At 33.3% G+C, this 19,007-nt stretch overlaps 2 protein-coding genes across 7 annotated transcripts in view; one reads left to right on the forward strand and one right to left on the reverse strand.

Annotated features, from left to right (window-relative positions):
* The window catches only part of LOC141534862 (uncharacterized), a 102,600-nt gene extending 95,106 nt beyond the window's left edge, over window positions 1–7,494 (forward strand). The window contains exons 3-4 of the mRNA XM_074254466.1: window positions 5,346–5,504; window positions 7,174–7,494. The gene's annotated coding sequence lies outside the window, so the exon portion shown is untranslated. The remainder of the gene's footprint in view (window positions 1–5,345; window positions 5,505–7,173) is intronic.
* Window positions 1–19,007, reverse strand: part of LOC141534860 (coiled-coil domain-containing protein AGAP005037) — a 651,729-nt gene that overhangs the window by 99,268 nt on the left and 533,454 nt on the right. For all 6 annotated transcript variants that reach the window (XM_074254459.1, XM_074254463.1, XM_074254462.1 and 3 more), the window contains one exon: window positions 15,827–15,923. In XM_074254459.1, coding sequence (XP_074110560.1) covers window positions 15,827–15,923 — 97 coding nt within the window. The remainder of the gene's footprint in view (window positions 1–15,826; window positions 15,924–19,007) is intronic.

Below are 19,007 nucleotides of genomic sequence, written 5' to 3' on the forward strand. Positions count from 1 at the left end.
GTGCCTACCGCACGGTTCCAGAATTAGCCGTATTGCTAATAGTAAGAGCCACGCCAATCGACTCACTAGCATCCGAAAGAGTGAAAATCTACGACGCCAAAATCAATGGTGGAAATTCCAAGGAGGCAAGAGCGACGAGAGATGGAAAAGTTACATGAGTGGCAGGACTTGACTGCCCGGATCAAATGGAAGACGCCGAACACACGTTCTTTGAGTGGTTACGGTGGAAGGACTACAGAAGCAGCGCCGAAAAAACTATTGGCACCACGCTCTCCCCTGAAAGCTTGGTAACATGCATGTTTAAAAAAGAAGATAACTGGTCAGCTGCCGCATCCTATGTGTAGCGCCTCTCAAGAGCAAAAACCGCAGAAAGGGACTAGTGAACAGGAGTAGGCGTCGTGAGACGTAACACGGACTGGATTGAAGTAATGCTAACGTGGTTCCGATCCAGTCTTACTCATAACATCTATGGAGAAAAGAGAGAGGAGTTTTGTTTTAGTGGATAAGAACCCCACACTACCGACCATCATCCTTCAATGATAGCAGTGTCTTTGGAAGATTTTTTTTCGCTTCTTTATAGAAAAAAAATCACATACACATACATACAGACATAGTGACTGAATTGCGGGTACAGTCAGAGAAACTTCCTGTAACCTTCAAATGTCGAGATCTGATGAAAACTCGATTTTCGAAATACGGAGAAGAACCAATAACTTCTTGGTTTATTAAAATTTTTGAATTTTCTTAGCGGAAAGTAAAAAATTGATTTTTTCGAATTACACCGTAATTTCCAGTTTGATCAATCCAATTTTTTTTAAATCTTAAAACATTAACAGGACATGATTTGCGATTCATATTTAATGGAAAAAAAATCATGAAAATCATACTCAATCTGAATCTAAAATATTCTTTATATCTCGATAACTCCGATTTCTCATAATTTCTCATAAAGGGGACAGGGTCCCGTCAAAAGTATAGACATCTTTGTTTTTTTTTTGTGTGCTGGTGTTATTTATTATTATCTCTTTATATAATTGTGTAGGTTTAATACAATCATATGCCATCTATGGTCGATGAAATGATAAATTTTATTTTTTGCATGTACCCTAAATATCACATCAGCTGTTTCTTATCCTACACTGAAAAAAATCAGCTTTATTTAAGAGCCAAAATTTTAAACCAAGAATACCATTGCGAAGAAAATGATTTTTTCGAGTCAAGCGAATACATTATTGAGTTTACAAATTCTTCTTGGTCTAAGGAAATTTTTAATTGCTTCAAGAATTAATTCCCTTGATTCAAGAAAATCATATTCTTCAAAATGGTATTCTCGGTTGAAGATTTTAGCTCTCGAGTTAAGTTGATATTTTCATCAGTGTAGCAGCAATTTGGTTCAATTCTTCGGCTAGTCTAGCTAAAGAATCGTGATGAAGTATCTGCATAGAGATTTTTACAATTATCGGGCAAAAAATTCACGGTAGATCATTCTTCAAGAATCATCGAAGAATTGCTCCAGACATTTGACCAAGATTCTGGGGCAAGACTGGGGCTTGAATTTGTAACGGAGTACACAGGGCCTTCTTTATCCAAAGAAGGTCTCCGATCCATGTCAGTTAGTTATCGACCGATTCCCCAGGGCCCTGTGCTCCGAAGTACTCGCGCCAATAGTTGTAAGCTAGTAAGTAAGTTCCCGAGGTGGAAGTGCCGGCGCCGAGAGAGAGAGAGAGAGAGAGAGATTGATGATTTATTCATGCCAAGGCACAAGCCAAATGGCAATTTTAAATACAATATGATTTACAAATACAATAATAATAGCAAAATAATATAAGTACATAAACTAGAATAAAAATCTAGTATAAAAATTTATATTAATTTTATCTGATTCAACTAACAAACTCAATAAATTATTCAATTAATAACAGCTGATAAAAGTACAAAGTTGGAGAATTTAACACTTCGAATCTAACAGTAATTTTCAGAGAACTTATCACTTTACAATAACATAATTAATAATCCAAATTCCATAGAATTATATATTAGAATTATAAATTAAATATATAATAATAATAATAATAATAATAATAATAATAATAATAATAAACCCAGGTTACCGTGTCAAGCTCGTCGTTTTGGTTGTCGGCGTCCTTGGAGGGATGAAACAGTCTTTTGTGTCTTCACTTGCGAAGATACCGGCTTGCAGTTCAGCAGCCGTGTCTCTAGCAGTGCGGATGCAAAAGGCTGTCATTTTGGGATCCCTGCGTCTACTTAGGCAAATGAATTTGGCCTGCTGCACTCACTAACCGCCTTGTTGTGTGGAGTGGTGCAGCAGTAATGGATGGCGCTCAGGCTGGGCCCTCGGAGAGTCGGACTCCGGGGAAAACCCCCCTGAGCAATTAATAACAAATGATAATAATAATAATAATAATAATAATAATAATAATAATGTGTGGAAGAGGTTCGTAAAGCCCTGAATGGCAGCAAGAACTGGGCTGCCCCGGGTCCAGATGGCATAAACATCTTCTGGTGGAAGAAATTTTCTACTACACATGCTCATCTGGCCCGGATTTTTACATCATACATTCAGGGCGACGAACCAATTCCAGACTGGCTGGTAGAAGGGCGAACCGTACTCATCCCTAAAAAGGGTGACTTGTCCGACCCGAAGAACTACAGGCCTATCACTTGCTTGAATGCGGTTTACAAGATTTTTACAAAAATCATAAATAACCGTATCTTGCAGGAGATAGAGCCTGTGTGGCAACAGATATACGAACAACGTGGCAGTAAACAGGGCGTGTCAGGTTGCAAGATCAACTTGTTGGTAGATAGATGCGTCATTCAAGACGCAATCTACTACCAACGCAACCTGTCTATGGCCTGGATTGACTACCGTAAGGCATTTGACTCAACTTCACATGAGTTGATTCTCTATCTGCTCAAATGCCTCGGAATCAATCGCCAAACAGTGGGATGCATACAACGTACGATGCAGCTCTGGCGAACGCGTTTTCACATAGGAAGTGGAAATGCATTGCACGTAACCGGAACTGTTCAGTACAAGAGAGGCGTCTTTCAGGGAGATTCTCTGAGCCCTCTGTTGTTTTGCATCTCACTGCTGCCAATATCTGTTGCCCTCCGACAAACTCGTGGGTACTCTGCGGGGCTACCGAGTGATCGAGTATACTCGATCACTCACCAACTGTTTATGGATGATCTAAAGATATACAGTGCCAACAAAGATCATCTACAAACGGCCATCAACATCGTAGCAGAGTACACACGAGATGTCGGAATGTCTTTTGGGTTGGACAAGTGGCGGTCGTACACCTGGCGAAGGGTAAGTGCTCTGATACGGGTGGAGATGTCGAATTAGTGGATGGGAGCGTCTTAAGAGAATTAGACGCCGGAGAGTTGTACAGATATCTAGGGATTGAAGAGCGGCGAATGCATGCCGTCTCTGAAGTCCGAACAACTCTTCGCAGCGAGTATGTTAGGAGACTCCGGAAGATCTGGTCATCAGAACTTTCCGGCAAGAACAAAGTCTCAGCTACTAACATGCTCGCTGTCCCGGTCCTACTTTACCCTTTTGGGGTCCTGAAATGGCCTCGAAATGAGTTGAAAGATCTCGACATCAAAACCCGTAAAGTCATCAATATGAATCAGAGCATGCACCCTAACTCATCAGTCGCCAGGATGTACCTCTCCCGGAACATCGGAGGAAGAGGATTGCAGAGCTTGGAGCGGCTTCACGATCGTTTGGTTCGGGGTTTAACATACGAGGTTGCCAATTTCACAGCAGACGAGGACGACTTCCTGATGCAATTTGTTCATAGTCATGAAAATGCGCGGAAGGGATCGTTCTTGTATAAGGCAGCAATCTACGCGGCAAATACCTTAGGTTTCGGAGAAATAAACGCACTCATTGAACTCCCGAAAAAGGAGTTCAAGAGCGTCGTCAGGATAGCCGAGGAGAAAAAACTCCTCGGTGAACACATGGACAAGTCCATGCACAGCGTGTATTTCAAACACGTCCGTGACCATGGCTTGTCCACCCAGCTGACATTCTCCTTCTTGAAGTCAGCTGGCCTGATGTCCGAGACCGAAGGGTTTATATTTGCCTGCCAAGATGGTGTTATCAATACTCTCGAATACCGTAGCAAGGTGCTCCAGGCGCAGCTTCCGGACACGTCCTGTCAGACGTGTAAACAACATCCAGAGACGCTGATGCACCTTTTGTCGGCATGTCCTGTGCTGGCAAGAGGTGCCTACATACAGCGTCACAATGCTGCCCTGCGAGTATTCTATTATCATCTCAGATATAGCTACGGTATCGATGAGACACCAGTGCTGCCTTATCTGCCAGGAGATATTCCGCAGGTTGTTAAGAATGACAGTTCCAAAATTTATTGGAACATACCATTCGCAACAACCCGGCGGATTGACCACAACAAACCTGATATTGTGCTCTTCGACAAGGCTACTTGTGACATTTATGTCATTGAGTTTTCGGCCCCAGCCGAATACAATATCTCGGCCAAAGAAGAGCACAAACACCAGATATATCAGGATCTCCTGTTTGAAATTGACAAACTCTACCCAAGTTACCGTGTCAAGCTCGTCGTTTTGGTTGTCGGCGTCCTTGGAGGGATGAAACAGTCTTTTGTGTCTTCACTTGCGAAGATACTGGCTTGCAGTTCAGCAGCCGTGTCTCTAGCAGTGCGGATGCAAAAGGCTGTCATTTTGGGATCCCTGCGTCTACTTAGGCAAATGAATTTGGCCTGCTGTACTCACTAACCGCCTTGTTCTGCGGAGTGGTGCAGCAGTAATGGATGGCGCTCAGGCTGGGCCCTCGGAGAGTCGGACTCCGGGGAAAACCCCTCTGAGCAATTAATAACAAATAATAATAATAATAATAATAATAATAATAATAATAATAATAATAATATGGTTATTATATTATAATATATGTATATATATATATATAATATAAATATAATATAAATAAAAATAAATTTTTTTTACAACAAATGGTTAAAAATTTTATTTTTGAACACTTCAAGACTAGATGAGTTGACAATCTCTTCAGGTAGAGAGAGAGAGAGAGAGAGAGAGAGAGAGAGAGAGAGAGAGAGAGAGAGAGAGAGAAAATAAAATTTTTATTGTCATCGAACGATCGAAGTAACAATATCGTAAAAAGGTTTTAGTCAGGTAAATATTTTTTATTCGCTCGCTCTTGTGGAACGAGGCGATGAATCGTGATGAATTTAATGCGTGCTAGGCCGAATGTCAGCTTGCTTAAGATTAATTAATTTAAGATATATTCTAATGCCAATTTGATGTTCTAGAAAGAAATATTATCTGAGGAGAAATCAACGAAGTGATGATCAAGGACTGTGCTGCCAAAAACAATACCTCACCGCGGAGAGAAGTTGAAGAAAAGACGAGAAATCCAGGAGTTATAACGTCGAGGGATTTTAGTCAAAAAAACCCCAAGGAAACTCCAGGTACAATAAATACGTCTAAATAATTTCTTGGTGAAGTGGCATGAGCCAGGCCTTAAGTCGGCTGAAAGTCATCGCCATTTCGCGTTCGGTCACAATCACGTATTTTACAAATTAAAATTTAATTTAGAATTTAGATTGTAAAAATTATAAAACAGTTAATTAATAATACCAGGACCTATTTCGGGTTATTTATTAATTTGTTAGGGAAAATTACTTCGTCTTAGTCAGGTTAATTATTTTACACATAGGCCAATCTGGGTTAATAATACTAGGAACATATTTCGGGTTATTAATTTCAGATCCTTATGTCGTGTGTAAAATAAAAATGATTAGTAATCAAGCAATTAACGATTTGACTTAAGCCAGTAAAATTGAAATTGAGTAGATCGAAATTAAAATTATTTAAGATAAAATGATTTAATCAACACCAAAATTAATTCATTAAAATCTCTCAGTGAAAAGTTTAGTAAAAATCGTCAGAAGCAAAATTAAATTAAAATTCGGAAATAGTTCAATAAATAATTGGGAATAGAAATTGAAATGCATAAAATAAAACAACAGTAAAAATTGGGATCAGATAATAATTGTTAAAATATTTGCTAAAATTAATTTATTAAGTGTAAAGAATAAAATGTTGGTAAATTTCGTTCATAAAGAAATCATTAAAAGTTGTGAGACAGAGATGTAAGACCGAGAGAGATAGTCGGCCATCTTCCCGCGTTCAAACTTAGAGTGGAGGACACTTAAGGTCGTAACTAAAGTATTAGTTCAATTATAAAATAAAATAAAATCTCTCGGCTTACAACAAAATAAACGTTTGTCATAATTTTATACTTACAAAGGAAATAAATTTAGTAAAATTTTACGTTTAAAATGGATTAAATAAATAGCTTGAATTAAATGAAAATCATTTATACAATAATTAAGGTTACTCAAATATCGGAATTAAATTAACTTTGGCTAAGATAAATGGACTAAAAATTATTTAATAATTGATCGGATTTGGAAAATAGGATTAATTCAAGTTATAAAGAACTCTTGGGATTAAATAATTATTGTTGTAATATTAAGAATACAGCATTAAATTTATAAATTAGGAAAATTATAATTAGGAATTAAGGAACGTTAATTAGGAAATGAGAAATGGCAATTAGGAAATAAGAATGGAATTATTTTACCAATGGAAAATGATTTATTCTATTATTGTTATTATTGGAAATTACAATAGTGTGGTTGTGTGTGAGTAAAGAGTCTACCTCGGTTTCATGGTATACTCCTCTGGCTTCGAGGTAGATCTTTTAGAGTAACGTGAGGGCCCGTGGGACAGCGTGCGCTACGTGGACAGCGTGTGTAGTAACGTGAGGGTCCAGCACAGTGACGTGAGGGTTCGTGGGACAGCGTGAACTAAGATAGAGTAGCGTGAGGGTCCGGTGGATAGCGCGAAGTAGATAGAGTAGCGTGAGGGTTTAGTGGACAGCGGGCACTGCAGCGACGTGAGGGTCAGTTAGACAGCGCGAAATATAACCGTGTGTGAGTCGTGCGTGAATGATTTTATCCTGCAAATTTTATATATTGTTATATTGGCCTTTATTCCAATTGTAAGAAAGAATGGATAAATAAATAATTTTTGTAAAACGAATTTTCATGTTTAAGTTTTGATTCCTTTCAGCAATCTCTCACGACCCTGACCTATACTCCATGTTCTGGTCCAGTTCTGGATACTGAGTCCAAAAATCCAGTGGCACCCTTAAATAAATAAAGGGGCGACCAAAGAGAACGAGTAGGCTTTGTCAAAAGAGTCCATCCGTTTCATATTATATTCAATCTCTGCAATCAGCACATATTATAACCTATCGTCTTGTTGGCGGGACTTGGCTTCACCAAGTCCGCTGAATATATATATTAATACATTTGTAACCATATAATTCAACACATTCATGCATTCAATATTATCATTGTTATTATTCTGTGTTCAATTTACATCCTACGATAATCAAGATTATTCTTATCTTTCAATTAAACTCATTGTATTCATTACTATTTATCAATTGCATTTAGCTAATAATAATAGAGTACTTCTTAATTAATTAATTATTAACTATTACTTATAATCATTTAATTTTTTCGAATTCTTTCAAAATAAACTTAGACTCGGCTTAGGCGATGAGTCACCAAAAACCGATATTCCAAAGCGGCATATATTCATTCAAAATTATATTTTATATTCTCTCTTGGAAAATAGATAGTCTCAAATACGCATTCGTCATGTTCATCTCACGCTCAACCGATTGTCGTGATTATGTCAATTTTATTGTAACGCAATTGTTTAAAATAACTACATTTCCGTAATATTGTCTACACTTAAATAATTAACAGTTTATATTGATGAAGCTATTAATTAAGTAAATAAAATACAATTAAATAGTCATTGTGATCAAAGCATTCAAGTGTTCAAATAAGTTCAGAAATCATGTGTTCGAACTCTGTACTGTGATAATTGTTTTATTAAATGACAATATTCCTTAATTGGTGGTTTTAGTTCTTTATCACCCTATCCCGGAAAATCAAACAATAATTTTATAATTTTAAGTTAGCTTATTTTACAACTCTAAAATCGAAAAAGTTTAGTTTTTTAAACTTCCGGTGTAGTTGCATAACCGAACAGGAGAGGGCGTTTTATTGAAATCATAAACAATGTGCGGAGAATTTAAAAATTTCAAATAAAATACGTATGCCATGTTGATTTTACCTAACTTTTGTTAAACGTATCATAAAATAATATTTCATTAATTACATTTATGCATTTTATAGGTTGACTTACTCATAAATGTTGAAACATTAAAAGGATCTTCATGTATCCTGAAAAAATTTGGGGTACTCAATGACGCGCGCCAAGTACGATAAAAAAATTTTTTCTTAATTTTTAAATTTTCAACAAATTTTTTTCAATTTTTTCAACATTATGACGGTTTCTTGGTATTTTTTTGTATTTAACTTTTTTTTGTATAGTGATCGTGATTTCTAATGATGAAAAATAAAAAGTTTGGAATTATTGAATAAAAATTTTGAAAACAAAATTCAAATAATACTTACATTAAAGACAAAAAATGAAATTTTCTCAAACCTGATAGATTAAATTGAAATTTTTCGATTATTTAATCAAAAACTCTTAAAATCGATATACATGAAAGTTTGATGATGAATATCTTTTGAACGATTAATTTAATCGCCAAAACATAAGATACCATTTTTATAGAGCAGTTAATTTGCTATAAAAATTTCTATTGCCCATTCATTAATAGCCATTTCTTGTCGAGTTATAAAATTCATAAACAAAAGTGACATTTGACTTAAAATAATCATTCTTAAATCTTCAATATCAGTGAAACTGTGAGGTTTACGGAAAAAACATAAGATACCTTTTTTGTAGAGCATTAAATTTCCTACAAAATTCTTATAAAAATTTTTTCTGTACGACCAATTAATGATGAGGAATGAATTTTTTTCTATTGGACTGAGAAAAAAATGAAAAACTGCGACGCGGAGGATCTTCCTATTAAAATTAAGAGTTCATATTTGGTGAGAATTTTTTTTAAGGTGCCTAGTAACCCATTTTTCCGTATTAATTGTAAAAAAAAAATAGTTGATTTTTTTGACCCACCCTAACCATCACTGTTATTCTTGTCTTTGCCAATTTCCCACCAGTACATTTTTCAGCTTTAAACTTTAGTGTTCTATCCGGAGTCATACTATAAAACAATCCTAACTCGTCTGCGTTGAAGATATCTTCCGGTTTGTAACCTTCACATAAAACAGGCCACTTATGTGATAACCACTCTTCTTTTGTTCCACTTGGCACATCAGCCGCTTCACCACGAATTTTACCACTGACAATGTTATGACGATGCCTAAATCGTTGTATCCACGATGAAGACCCTTGTGGAAATAATTCTCTGAAAAAACTCTTGAAAAGTCTTTATAACTCTGAATAAGACTTTTCGAAAGTCTTCACATCCCTAACTAAGTAAACGAAAGACTTAATAAGTCTTCAAAACTCTGCAATACTCTTCAAAAGTCAAATTTTCCCTGCAATTTCGGAATTTCTCAAAGAGTTATTAAGACTTGATAAGACTTGTTCAGTTTTACAGGAAAAGACGAAAATATTTCTTTTCAAAAAAATTACTTATCAGAATTAAATAAAACTATAAAAAAGAAGTAATGCATGTTTTAAACAATTTTTTTAAATAATATTTTCATCACGAAAATACTTTGATGGGCATCGAATCATCACTCATAGTTGAGCAAGTCAAAACATCAACAGCAAATGAAGTGCACTTGATGTTGGAAACAGATACTACTCAAAGAGTAAATCCAATCGGTATTTAATTTGGACTATCAAATATTAAAGTCAACTTTCTAGGTAGGAAAGAATTTTCTATCCACACGCTATCTGCTGAAATTAATTGATACCTAACATATTTTAGTTTACGAATTTACAGTTAGAATCTTTGAGTGTTCTTAGTTTCTAATAGGTGGCATGTGGTTAGAAAATTCTTTCCTACCTAGATAGTTGACTTTAATATTTGATAGTCCAAATTAAATACCGATTGATTTACTCTTTGAGTAATATCTGTTTCCAATAGCAAGTGCACTTCATTTGCTGTTGATGTTTTGACTTGCTCAACTATGAGTGATTCGATGCCCATCAAAGTATTTTCGTGATGAAAATATTATTTAAAAAAATTTTTTTAAAACATGCATTAATTCTTTTTATAGTTTTATTTAATTCTGATACGTAATTTTTTTGAAAAGAAATATTTTCTTCTTTTCCTGTAAAACTGAACAAGTCTTATCAAGTCTTAATAACTCTTTGAGAAATTCCGAAATTGCAGGGAAAATTTGACTTTTGAAGAGTATTGCAGAGTTTTGAAGACTTATTAAGTCTTTCCTTCACTTAGTTAGGGATGTGAAGAATTTCGATAAGTCTTATTCAGAGTTATAAAGACTTGTCAAGAGTTTTTTCAGAGAATTATTTCCACAAGGGGAACCATTAAAAGTTTGTTTTCCTAGCTGTCGTGCGAAATCATTGGCTTTCTCCTGCAAAATAGGACCACTAATTGGCACGTTATTTGATCGCTGGTGCTTAAACCACGTTAATAATGCTTGGTCTATGTCTTCATGTCCAGTTGTCCTAGCGCGTTTAATCTTGACGTTGTTTTTTTCAAACAGAGATTTGATTTTGTCTCTATTTTTCCAAATTGTAGAGATTGTTGAATGTGAAACATTGCATTCTTTTGCAATATTACTATTTGTTTCACCGTTTTCTAATCGCCAAAATATGTGAGATTTTTCATTTATGTCGAAGACTTTCCGTTTTCTTTTTGACGTTGTCAAAGAATTATTTTGCCAAAGAACGAAAGTGTTTTCTACAACTTGTAAGATCTTTAACTAAAACGAAAATTGTGATCCTCATTAATTTAAAGCTGCAAAAGAATTTGATGACATCATAAGTATATTTACTGCAAAATGAATGGAAGTATTTGTCAGACGCTATAACCGATGCATTTTGCTATGAGTTTACTACTATGAGTACTGTGAATTCAGTTGCTATAAACGATTTGTCGCTATAAGCAATGTTGTTATAAGCAGTTTTCAGCTTGAGTGTTTTATATGTAATAGAGACGGGACTTGAAAATTTCGTCGTAATAACCGGCAGGTCGCTTTAAGCGAAGTCGCTGTAAACGGTTTTGACTGTATTTGAAATCCGCTCGATTGAATAACAATGCCACCTACAGGCAACGACTACAAAGTCGTAGAATGTGTACACTATCCAATGAGAATTGCCTAAATCTTGAACTGCTGGCCTGAAGGAAGAAAGTAAAACTCAAACAATCTTTAGCCTGTTGTGTATTTAGTCTAGTTAATAAATGAAATTCAATAGAAATAATAGGTTTGAAAACCATCCACATATGAAGTTGTTTGATAGTTTGTTCTAGAAATTTTGTATTTATAAAGTATTTTAACATTCTTAATTTCAAAATTAAATTTTTCCCGCGCAAAATTAAAAATTCATAAATGATTAAATTAATGCAGGCAAAGCTATTCTAATATGATAGGTTGTTTATTCGTTAATTTTGATAATTAAATCCTAATAAAAATATTGAAATTCTGTTTCTCTCATAGTAGCTAGTAGTATTAAAAAACTTAACGTGACTGATCCGCGTAAACATCGCGGTAAAAAGCGATTAACTATCTTATTAATAGGGATTTTACATTTTTATTTATATACAGTAAAAATTTTAACATTTTTTTGAATTAAAAAAGTTGTTGATTTGGATTTAATACTCTAATACACATTAATTTAATAATAACAGTAATTAATTCAGTAATAATAATGATAATGATATTTTTAACCTCAATTTGGTATTACCGATATAATTAATTTCAGTCTCATAATTTTTATTATTAGTGTTATTGTTATTATGACATTGTTGTAAGTAAATGACACAATACACCATGGGCATATTTGTAAGACTTTTCACCTAAAGATTACAATTATTTGAAATCCACTTGATTGGATATCAATGCAACCTATCGCCAACGACCACAAAATCATAGAATGGTACACTATCCAATGGGAATAACCTCTGATTATGATTGTTCATGTACAAAAAACCTTTGTTCCAACTTCAAATTGGTTATTTCTTGTTTAATTAACATTTTTAATAAGCTGAATATTTGTATTCTAAATATTTGCACTGCGCATGCGTCAACTTTACGTTTAGACTTTCAGCGCGGACTTTTGAAAATTATATTGACCAGCACAGTGATTAGAGTAAGTGTATTTTTCTTGTAATTTCAATTATAGAGGTCACAGGATAAAAGGGCAACGTGTAGTTTTTAATAATTTTATAATAAGTTTTATTTTAATAAAGTATTGAAATTTTTTGTTAATTGTTATGGATTTTTTTTTTTTTTTTTTTTTAATACTTCGTAGTATTCATGAAAATAGAATTAATGAAAATAAAAAAAAAATGTCCATGCATTGATTAACAATTCTCTCGATATTTTTAAAAAATTTAGAATGAAATGAATATTTATTAGTTATTTATTTATTTACTTAATGACATTGATATTGGCTGACGTCTAACAATTTTTTTTTAATTATTTGAATTAATTAAATAGTAATTCCTAAAAAATTACACTCGTAAATTTTTTAATTTTTTACACATGAGATGTGCTTGTCACTATAATTTTCAAAAGACCGCGTTAAAAGTCTATATACGTAAAGTTGACGCATGCGCAGTGCAAATATTTAGAATGCATACATAAAGCTAATTAAAAATGTTAATTAAACAACAAATAAAAAATGTGAAGTAGGAACAAATGTTAAATATACATGAACAATCAAAAATAGAGGCTTGATGACCCAAATTGCTACCAAAATATTAAAAAATGCGACAGGGGAGCTAACTTAAAGGTACATTATTAATAAATTCTTTTTAAAATAAATAAATGGAGAACGATCAAATGTTGAGAGTGAATAATAAAGAACAAACGAAAAGCTGAAAACGTGATAGAAAAAAAAATCAAAAATTAAAAGAAAAAAATTTGGGGTTCTAACTTCAGTGAGCTATCCTGTCGAATCTACAGTTTATGTAGAAATAATTCCAGTGCACTCTGGTGGGTGGTTGTAGATGCAAGTTGTGAATTAACTTTTTTCAGTGTAGTTGCGTATCTATAGTAAGATTACTACACATTTTTATTTTATCTAGTCTGTGGCGGTGACTTTTCTCCATGAAAAAAAAGTCAGGATCGAAATTTCTGGGCTTACTATAGTTTGTGCTGATAAAATTTAATAATTTTAAGTGAATTAAATGTTATAATTGATTATAATTAATTAATATCAGTAAAATAGAGTATGACTTACTTTTATGATATATAATTTTGGAAAAAGGATTACCATATAATTAAATAAAATTTTGCAACCTCGAAATACCATTCTGCTTACAGTAAACACAGTCGGTAGTCTGGCGCTCCGTTTACAACGGAATTTTAGAACGGAACTTGGCGCCAGATTCTACCGAATCTGTGGATGACAACGTAGGTAGTGACATCTGAAAGCGACTAAAAATATCACACTGATTTTTAAGTGTAGTCTAAAAATATGAAACATTGGAAATTAGATTTTTAGTTAAGAAGTGTTTCTATGCAGAGATTTTTGAATAAAAAAATTTAATTTAAACAGTTATATTCAACGTTGTCTGAATCGAAATAATTCTGATTTATAAAAATAAATCATTTTTTCATAAAAAAATTTCTCCCTAGCACTGTTGCTATTGAAAAATGAAAAGATGAATTTAATTTTTTAATTTTTATATTTTTGTAATAAAAAAATAATTTTTTATTTCTGTGATAAGAAGAATACTTATCATTCAAAATAAAATATAAACTTATTTCACGAAAAAATATAAGTATGATATGAAGAATAGTTTATATTGATGAACTAAATTATCAATTAGAAGCTTTCCATTTCAGATAAATTTTAAAAGAAAATTAAGTAACTTTGAAATTTTTTATAATTAAGAAAATTGTAAATTTGAATTTAATAATTCAATGATTAATGATTTAATAACAATCATGATAATAATAGAGATAAATATTTTTATTCCTATTATTTTTGTCATTAATTTAGTATTACCATTATTATTATTTTCAGTATTATCGTTACTATTATTATTATTATTATACGGCTCCGTATACATGCGAAGTTTTTCGAGTAAAATTTGAATTTCCCGGGAATTTATATTGCTCCGTACACATCCGGAGCCGTATTGTTCATTTGCTGTACCTTTAGGCACATTCAATTTGAATTTATTAATACTTTCTCGCTAAAAGTTTAAAGTAAATAAAAGCAATTAAATAAGAAGTTAATTGTAAGCGAATCACCGTAGTTAATTAGAACATATGTGTGTGAGTCCCTTCAAGATTGGAGTTTACTTGAAGCTACAGTATATGTAGAAAGAATTTCAGTGCATCCTGGCGAGTGTAGATCCAAGCTGCGAAATATCTTTTTTTAACTATAGTTTCCCATCTATCGAAGGATTACTATGCATTCTCGAATTATTTAGTCTGTGGCAGATCACTTTGCCCATTGAAAAACAGTCAGGATCGAAAATTTTGCGTTGCTATAGTTTGTGCTGATTAAATTTAATAATATTAAGCAGATTAATTGTTATAATTGCATATAATCAATTAATATCAGGAAAATAAGGTATGAACTACCGTTATAATACAAATTTAAGGAAAAAAAGGACCGTAGAATTAAAAATAAATTTGCAATCTCTAAAAAACGTGATGCTTACAGTAAACACAGCCGGTAGTCTGGCGCTCCGCTTACAACGGAATTTTTGAACGGAACTTGGCGCCAGATTCTACCGAATCTGTTGATGAAAATAATCATAAAGAGTCGTATTCTCAAAGTTCTAATTTTCTCTGCACTTAGGCGAGAATCCAACCATTAAGTTTATTTAAAATATTCCTAAAGCTAAATTTGCGCACTTTACCCTACGGGGGACTGGAGGCCGTTAGCTCAAATGATTAAAATTCATTAACATAACTTACGATAAAAATACAATTGTGAAGGTGTAAGTTTTAGTGTTTATAAATAAATCTCAAACCTAGAAGAAAATTCAGCTATTCTCATTCATAGAATAAGAAGCCCTTAAGATAAGCAGCCCCAATCCATCCTACTCTATCTGCTGCAAGAACCGACCGGAAGGCCCAATCAAAGAAGAGGCGCTAAAAGCAGCCCCTGGAATAACGGATACAGTGATAAGAAATAATCCAACAAGTAGTAAGTACATCTATCTACATCAAAATCCGTCAGTCTCAAACGAAGGCGTGGTAAGTTCGTACGTCGAAAACGTCCCACATAAATAATTAAAACAACGGAACTAAAACCTTCGTTGCGTATTCTTTGAATCGATAGTCCAAACTTCCACCGTTTATGCTACCGCTCTAAAAACGCCCTTGGACATAACACGCCCTACTGTTGATGAGACCAGAGACCGAGAATCGTAAGGATACCGAATTATAATCCAGGTTTTTATTGTAGAATTAAGTTCAGTTAAGTTCCCGTACACCCCCCGTCAAAGTTTGGTTATAATAAATATAGATATTTATTTGGTTACAATATATATCACTTTTCTTTATAGATTTATCACATACTTGTAATAAAATTAGGAATATGTTATAAACTAATACAATCAATTCTAACTGTAAATAGAAGTAATATTAATAAATAGTGAGATAATAATTACCTTGGATTGTTGATTTAGATTAGATGCATTATTAGATGGTTCCTCAGAATCGGCATTTATTATGATTGGCAATCTTTGTTCTTGGACTGAAGCCAAGCTGGGCAAGAAGAAAAAAAAATTGTAGTTACATTAATTAAAACTTCCAACAGATTTAAATAACGTTTATTTTCCACTACTTCAATTGTTTGATATGTTTTAGTATCCAATAGAAAACCGTTACAGGTGAATTTTGATATTATTTTAACAAAGTATTCGAAAGGTATCGATTATTCAGGAAAGTCGCTCTTTTCGCGGATTTTTGTCTTAAGGGTAAAACTTTTCTTTAAAAATGATCGGTAAATTCACTGCAATCGTGGGACGCAATGCGGCTTTTTTCTTTGTTACCATTTTTAGAATTGAAATTACGGAAACATTCATTTATTTTGTGAATGAATCCATAAAATTTACCAAGAACCGAATAAAATTTACGCTAGACTATGGTAAAATTTGTCGAAAAAAAGTTATCTCACGAATCAACAAATGATTAGGTCATGCCATTTGTCCTACGATAATTGTGAATTTAACGATAATTAAAAAAAAAAATTTCTTTCGGTGTATCATTTCTTCGATATTCCCTGGTCAAAACTCAAGTTCTGCTTTAGCCATAGTAGCTCCAAATAAGAAGTAGAAAGAAAGAGAACACGAACCAGCGGGTTCACCGTTTAATTGGAAGACTTAGCAAGCAAGGATGGTTTTAAGAAACCGAGTAAAAAGGAGACAGAAATTAAAACCGTCGTAGTCCAACTAAGGGATAGCCAGATCTCCTGAAAGGAATTAGTGTCTGTAGAGACTGATGGAGACAAAAAGTCTATAAAACGTACGAAGCACGAGAGCGTTATCCTCGAAATGGCTCGATAGACTGAAGACAGCGAGCTTTTACCGACGCGGTAAAGTCAGCTACTGCTAATGTTGCTACGGCCAAGGCACTCACTCATACAACAACGATCGAGATCCTCGACCTGGATAGAGTGTCTACCAAAGGTGATATCCGGGAAGCACTCAACCGCGACTTCTCTAATTACCAGTAAATCAAACGTGTCAACTTGACAAAAGTTACACCACGAGGCCAATGGCCCGTATTAAGATTAGATGGGTTAACTGCTGCATTCTCCCAGTTGCGAAAGTAATCCGTTGCTTTAAATATCTTGGTTTTAGGTACCAAACGCGTAACTATACGGGACCTGACAGAAGCAACAAGTGCTACTATACATGTGGCGGGGAAAACCACAAGTTCGTAAACTGTGTGGAGAAGTTGAATTGCTTCCTTAGAACAGCGGACAAGGATAATCAGGAAACCATTATCAAATGAATTGTAACATTATCTTTTCAGTACTTCTAACATTAATTTTTGTAATATCAATGATGTAATTTATTAACATGTAATTTTTATTTGTATCATAATATTGCCATTTGGCCAATAGCCCTTGACATAAATAAAGTAATCTAATCTAATCTAATCTCACGAACGAATCAACCGATTTCGACCGGTCCAACGGTGATCGACGTGTTTTTTTTTTAAGATTAAGAGCTGATAAGTTTTTGGAATCGATTGGTAAAGCCGTTCAAAAGTTATTCCAAAAAAACAATTTTTGAAAAATTTTGTTTTTTAGATTACTCAAAATGTAGCAAACTGAATTAGTTTAAATATTAGGAATTTTACGGGTTTTGATAATCCTTGGATCGCCACTAAGTTGGTTCCGATCGGTCAAGCTGCTTCAAAGTTAGAAGCGGTTTACATACACACACACACACACACACACACACACACACACACACACACACACACACACACACACACACACACACACACACACACACACACACACACACACACACACACACACACACGTGTATATATATATATATATATATATATATATATATATATATATATATATATATATATATATATATATATATATATATATATATATATATATATATATATATATATATATATATATATATATATATATATATATATATATATATATATATATATATATATATATATATATATATATATATATATATATATATATATATATATATATATATATATATATATATATATATATATATATATATATATATATATATATATATATATATATATATATATATATATATATATATATATATATATATATATACAAGGTGTCTCAGAAGTCGTGAGCCACCGGACAGGGTGTGGTAGAAAATTGGATTCTGAATAGAAAAGTCCTTTACCATTTTTCGATCAGACCCATAGAAAAATTACTACAAATTTATGAAAATAGACCAATGAGGAGCGCGGTTTAGCGGCAGAACGGTAGGCGCAAGAGCGAGCGAGTGGAAGCGCGACAGGCAATGAGTGCGTGCTCGCTTGCACACGTGTGATATCATTGCTCAGTTATAGCGGGATGCCCGCATGCAATAATAATGATCAATGATACTCCTGTAAATAAAAAAAAATTAATATTAGAAAAATCATCCCATAGACAGCCCCATAAAATAAAAAATGTGCGATTTTTTGATAATTAAAACTCAAATTTTCGGTGTCACCGAAAAATGAAAAAAAAAAAAAGCCAACAGTCATATTCAATGATACCCCTGTAATTAAAAAAAAAAGAAAAGTTATAAAAGTACCCCATACACTCTGAGATACAGCCCCATAAAGCCAAAAATTTGCGATTATTTAATGATGAAATTCAAATGATCAGTGTGCACTTGAAGTGAAAAAAAAAAGCAATAAAAATAATCAGTGACACTACAGTAGGTGAAGAAAATTTTTAAAAATAAAAAACTACCCCATAGACAGGAAGATACAGTCCCATAAAGCCAAAAATTGTGCGATATTTCAATAATTAAAATAGAAATTTTCGACGACTACTCAAAATTTCAAATAAAAATCTAGGACTAATAGTTAACTATACCCATAACAATCAGAAAAAAATTAAAAATTACAAAAACCACCCCATAGACACTAAGATACAGCCTAATAAAGCCGAGTTTTTCGGGATTATTTAACAGAAAAATTAAAATATTCACAGTGCATTCGAAATAGAAAAAAAATACCAATCAAAATTATCAGTGGTACTTTTGACCATCAGACAAATTTAAAAAATTGTAAAAACACCCCATAGATACCGAAATATGACTT

The sequence above is a fragment of the Cotesia typhae genome, unplaced genomic scaffold (assembly GCF_013202065.1).
Source record: "Cotesia typhae breed Kobodo isofemale line unplaced genomic scaffold, CoteBio_Ctyphae scaffold_13, whole genome shotgun sequence".
Lineage (NCBI taxonomy): Eukaryota > Metazoa > Arthropoda > Insecta > Hymenoptera > Braconidae > Cotesia > Cotesia typhae.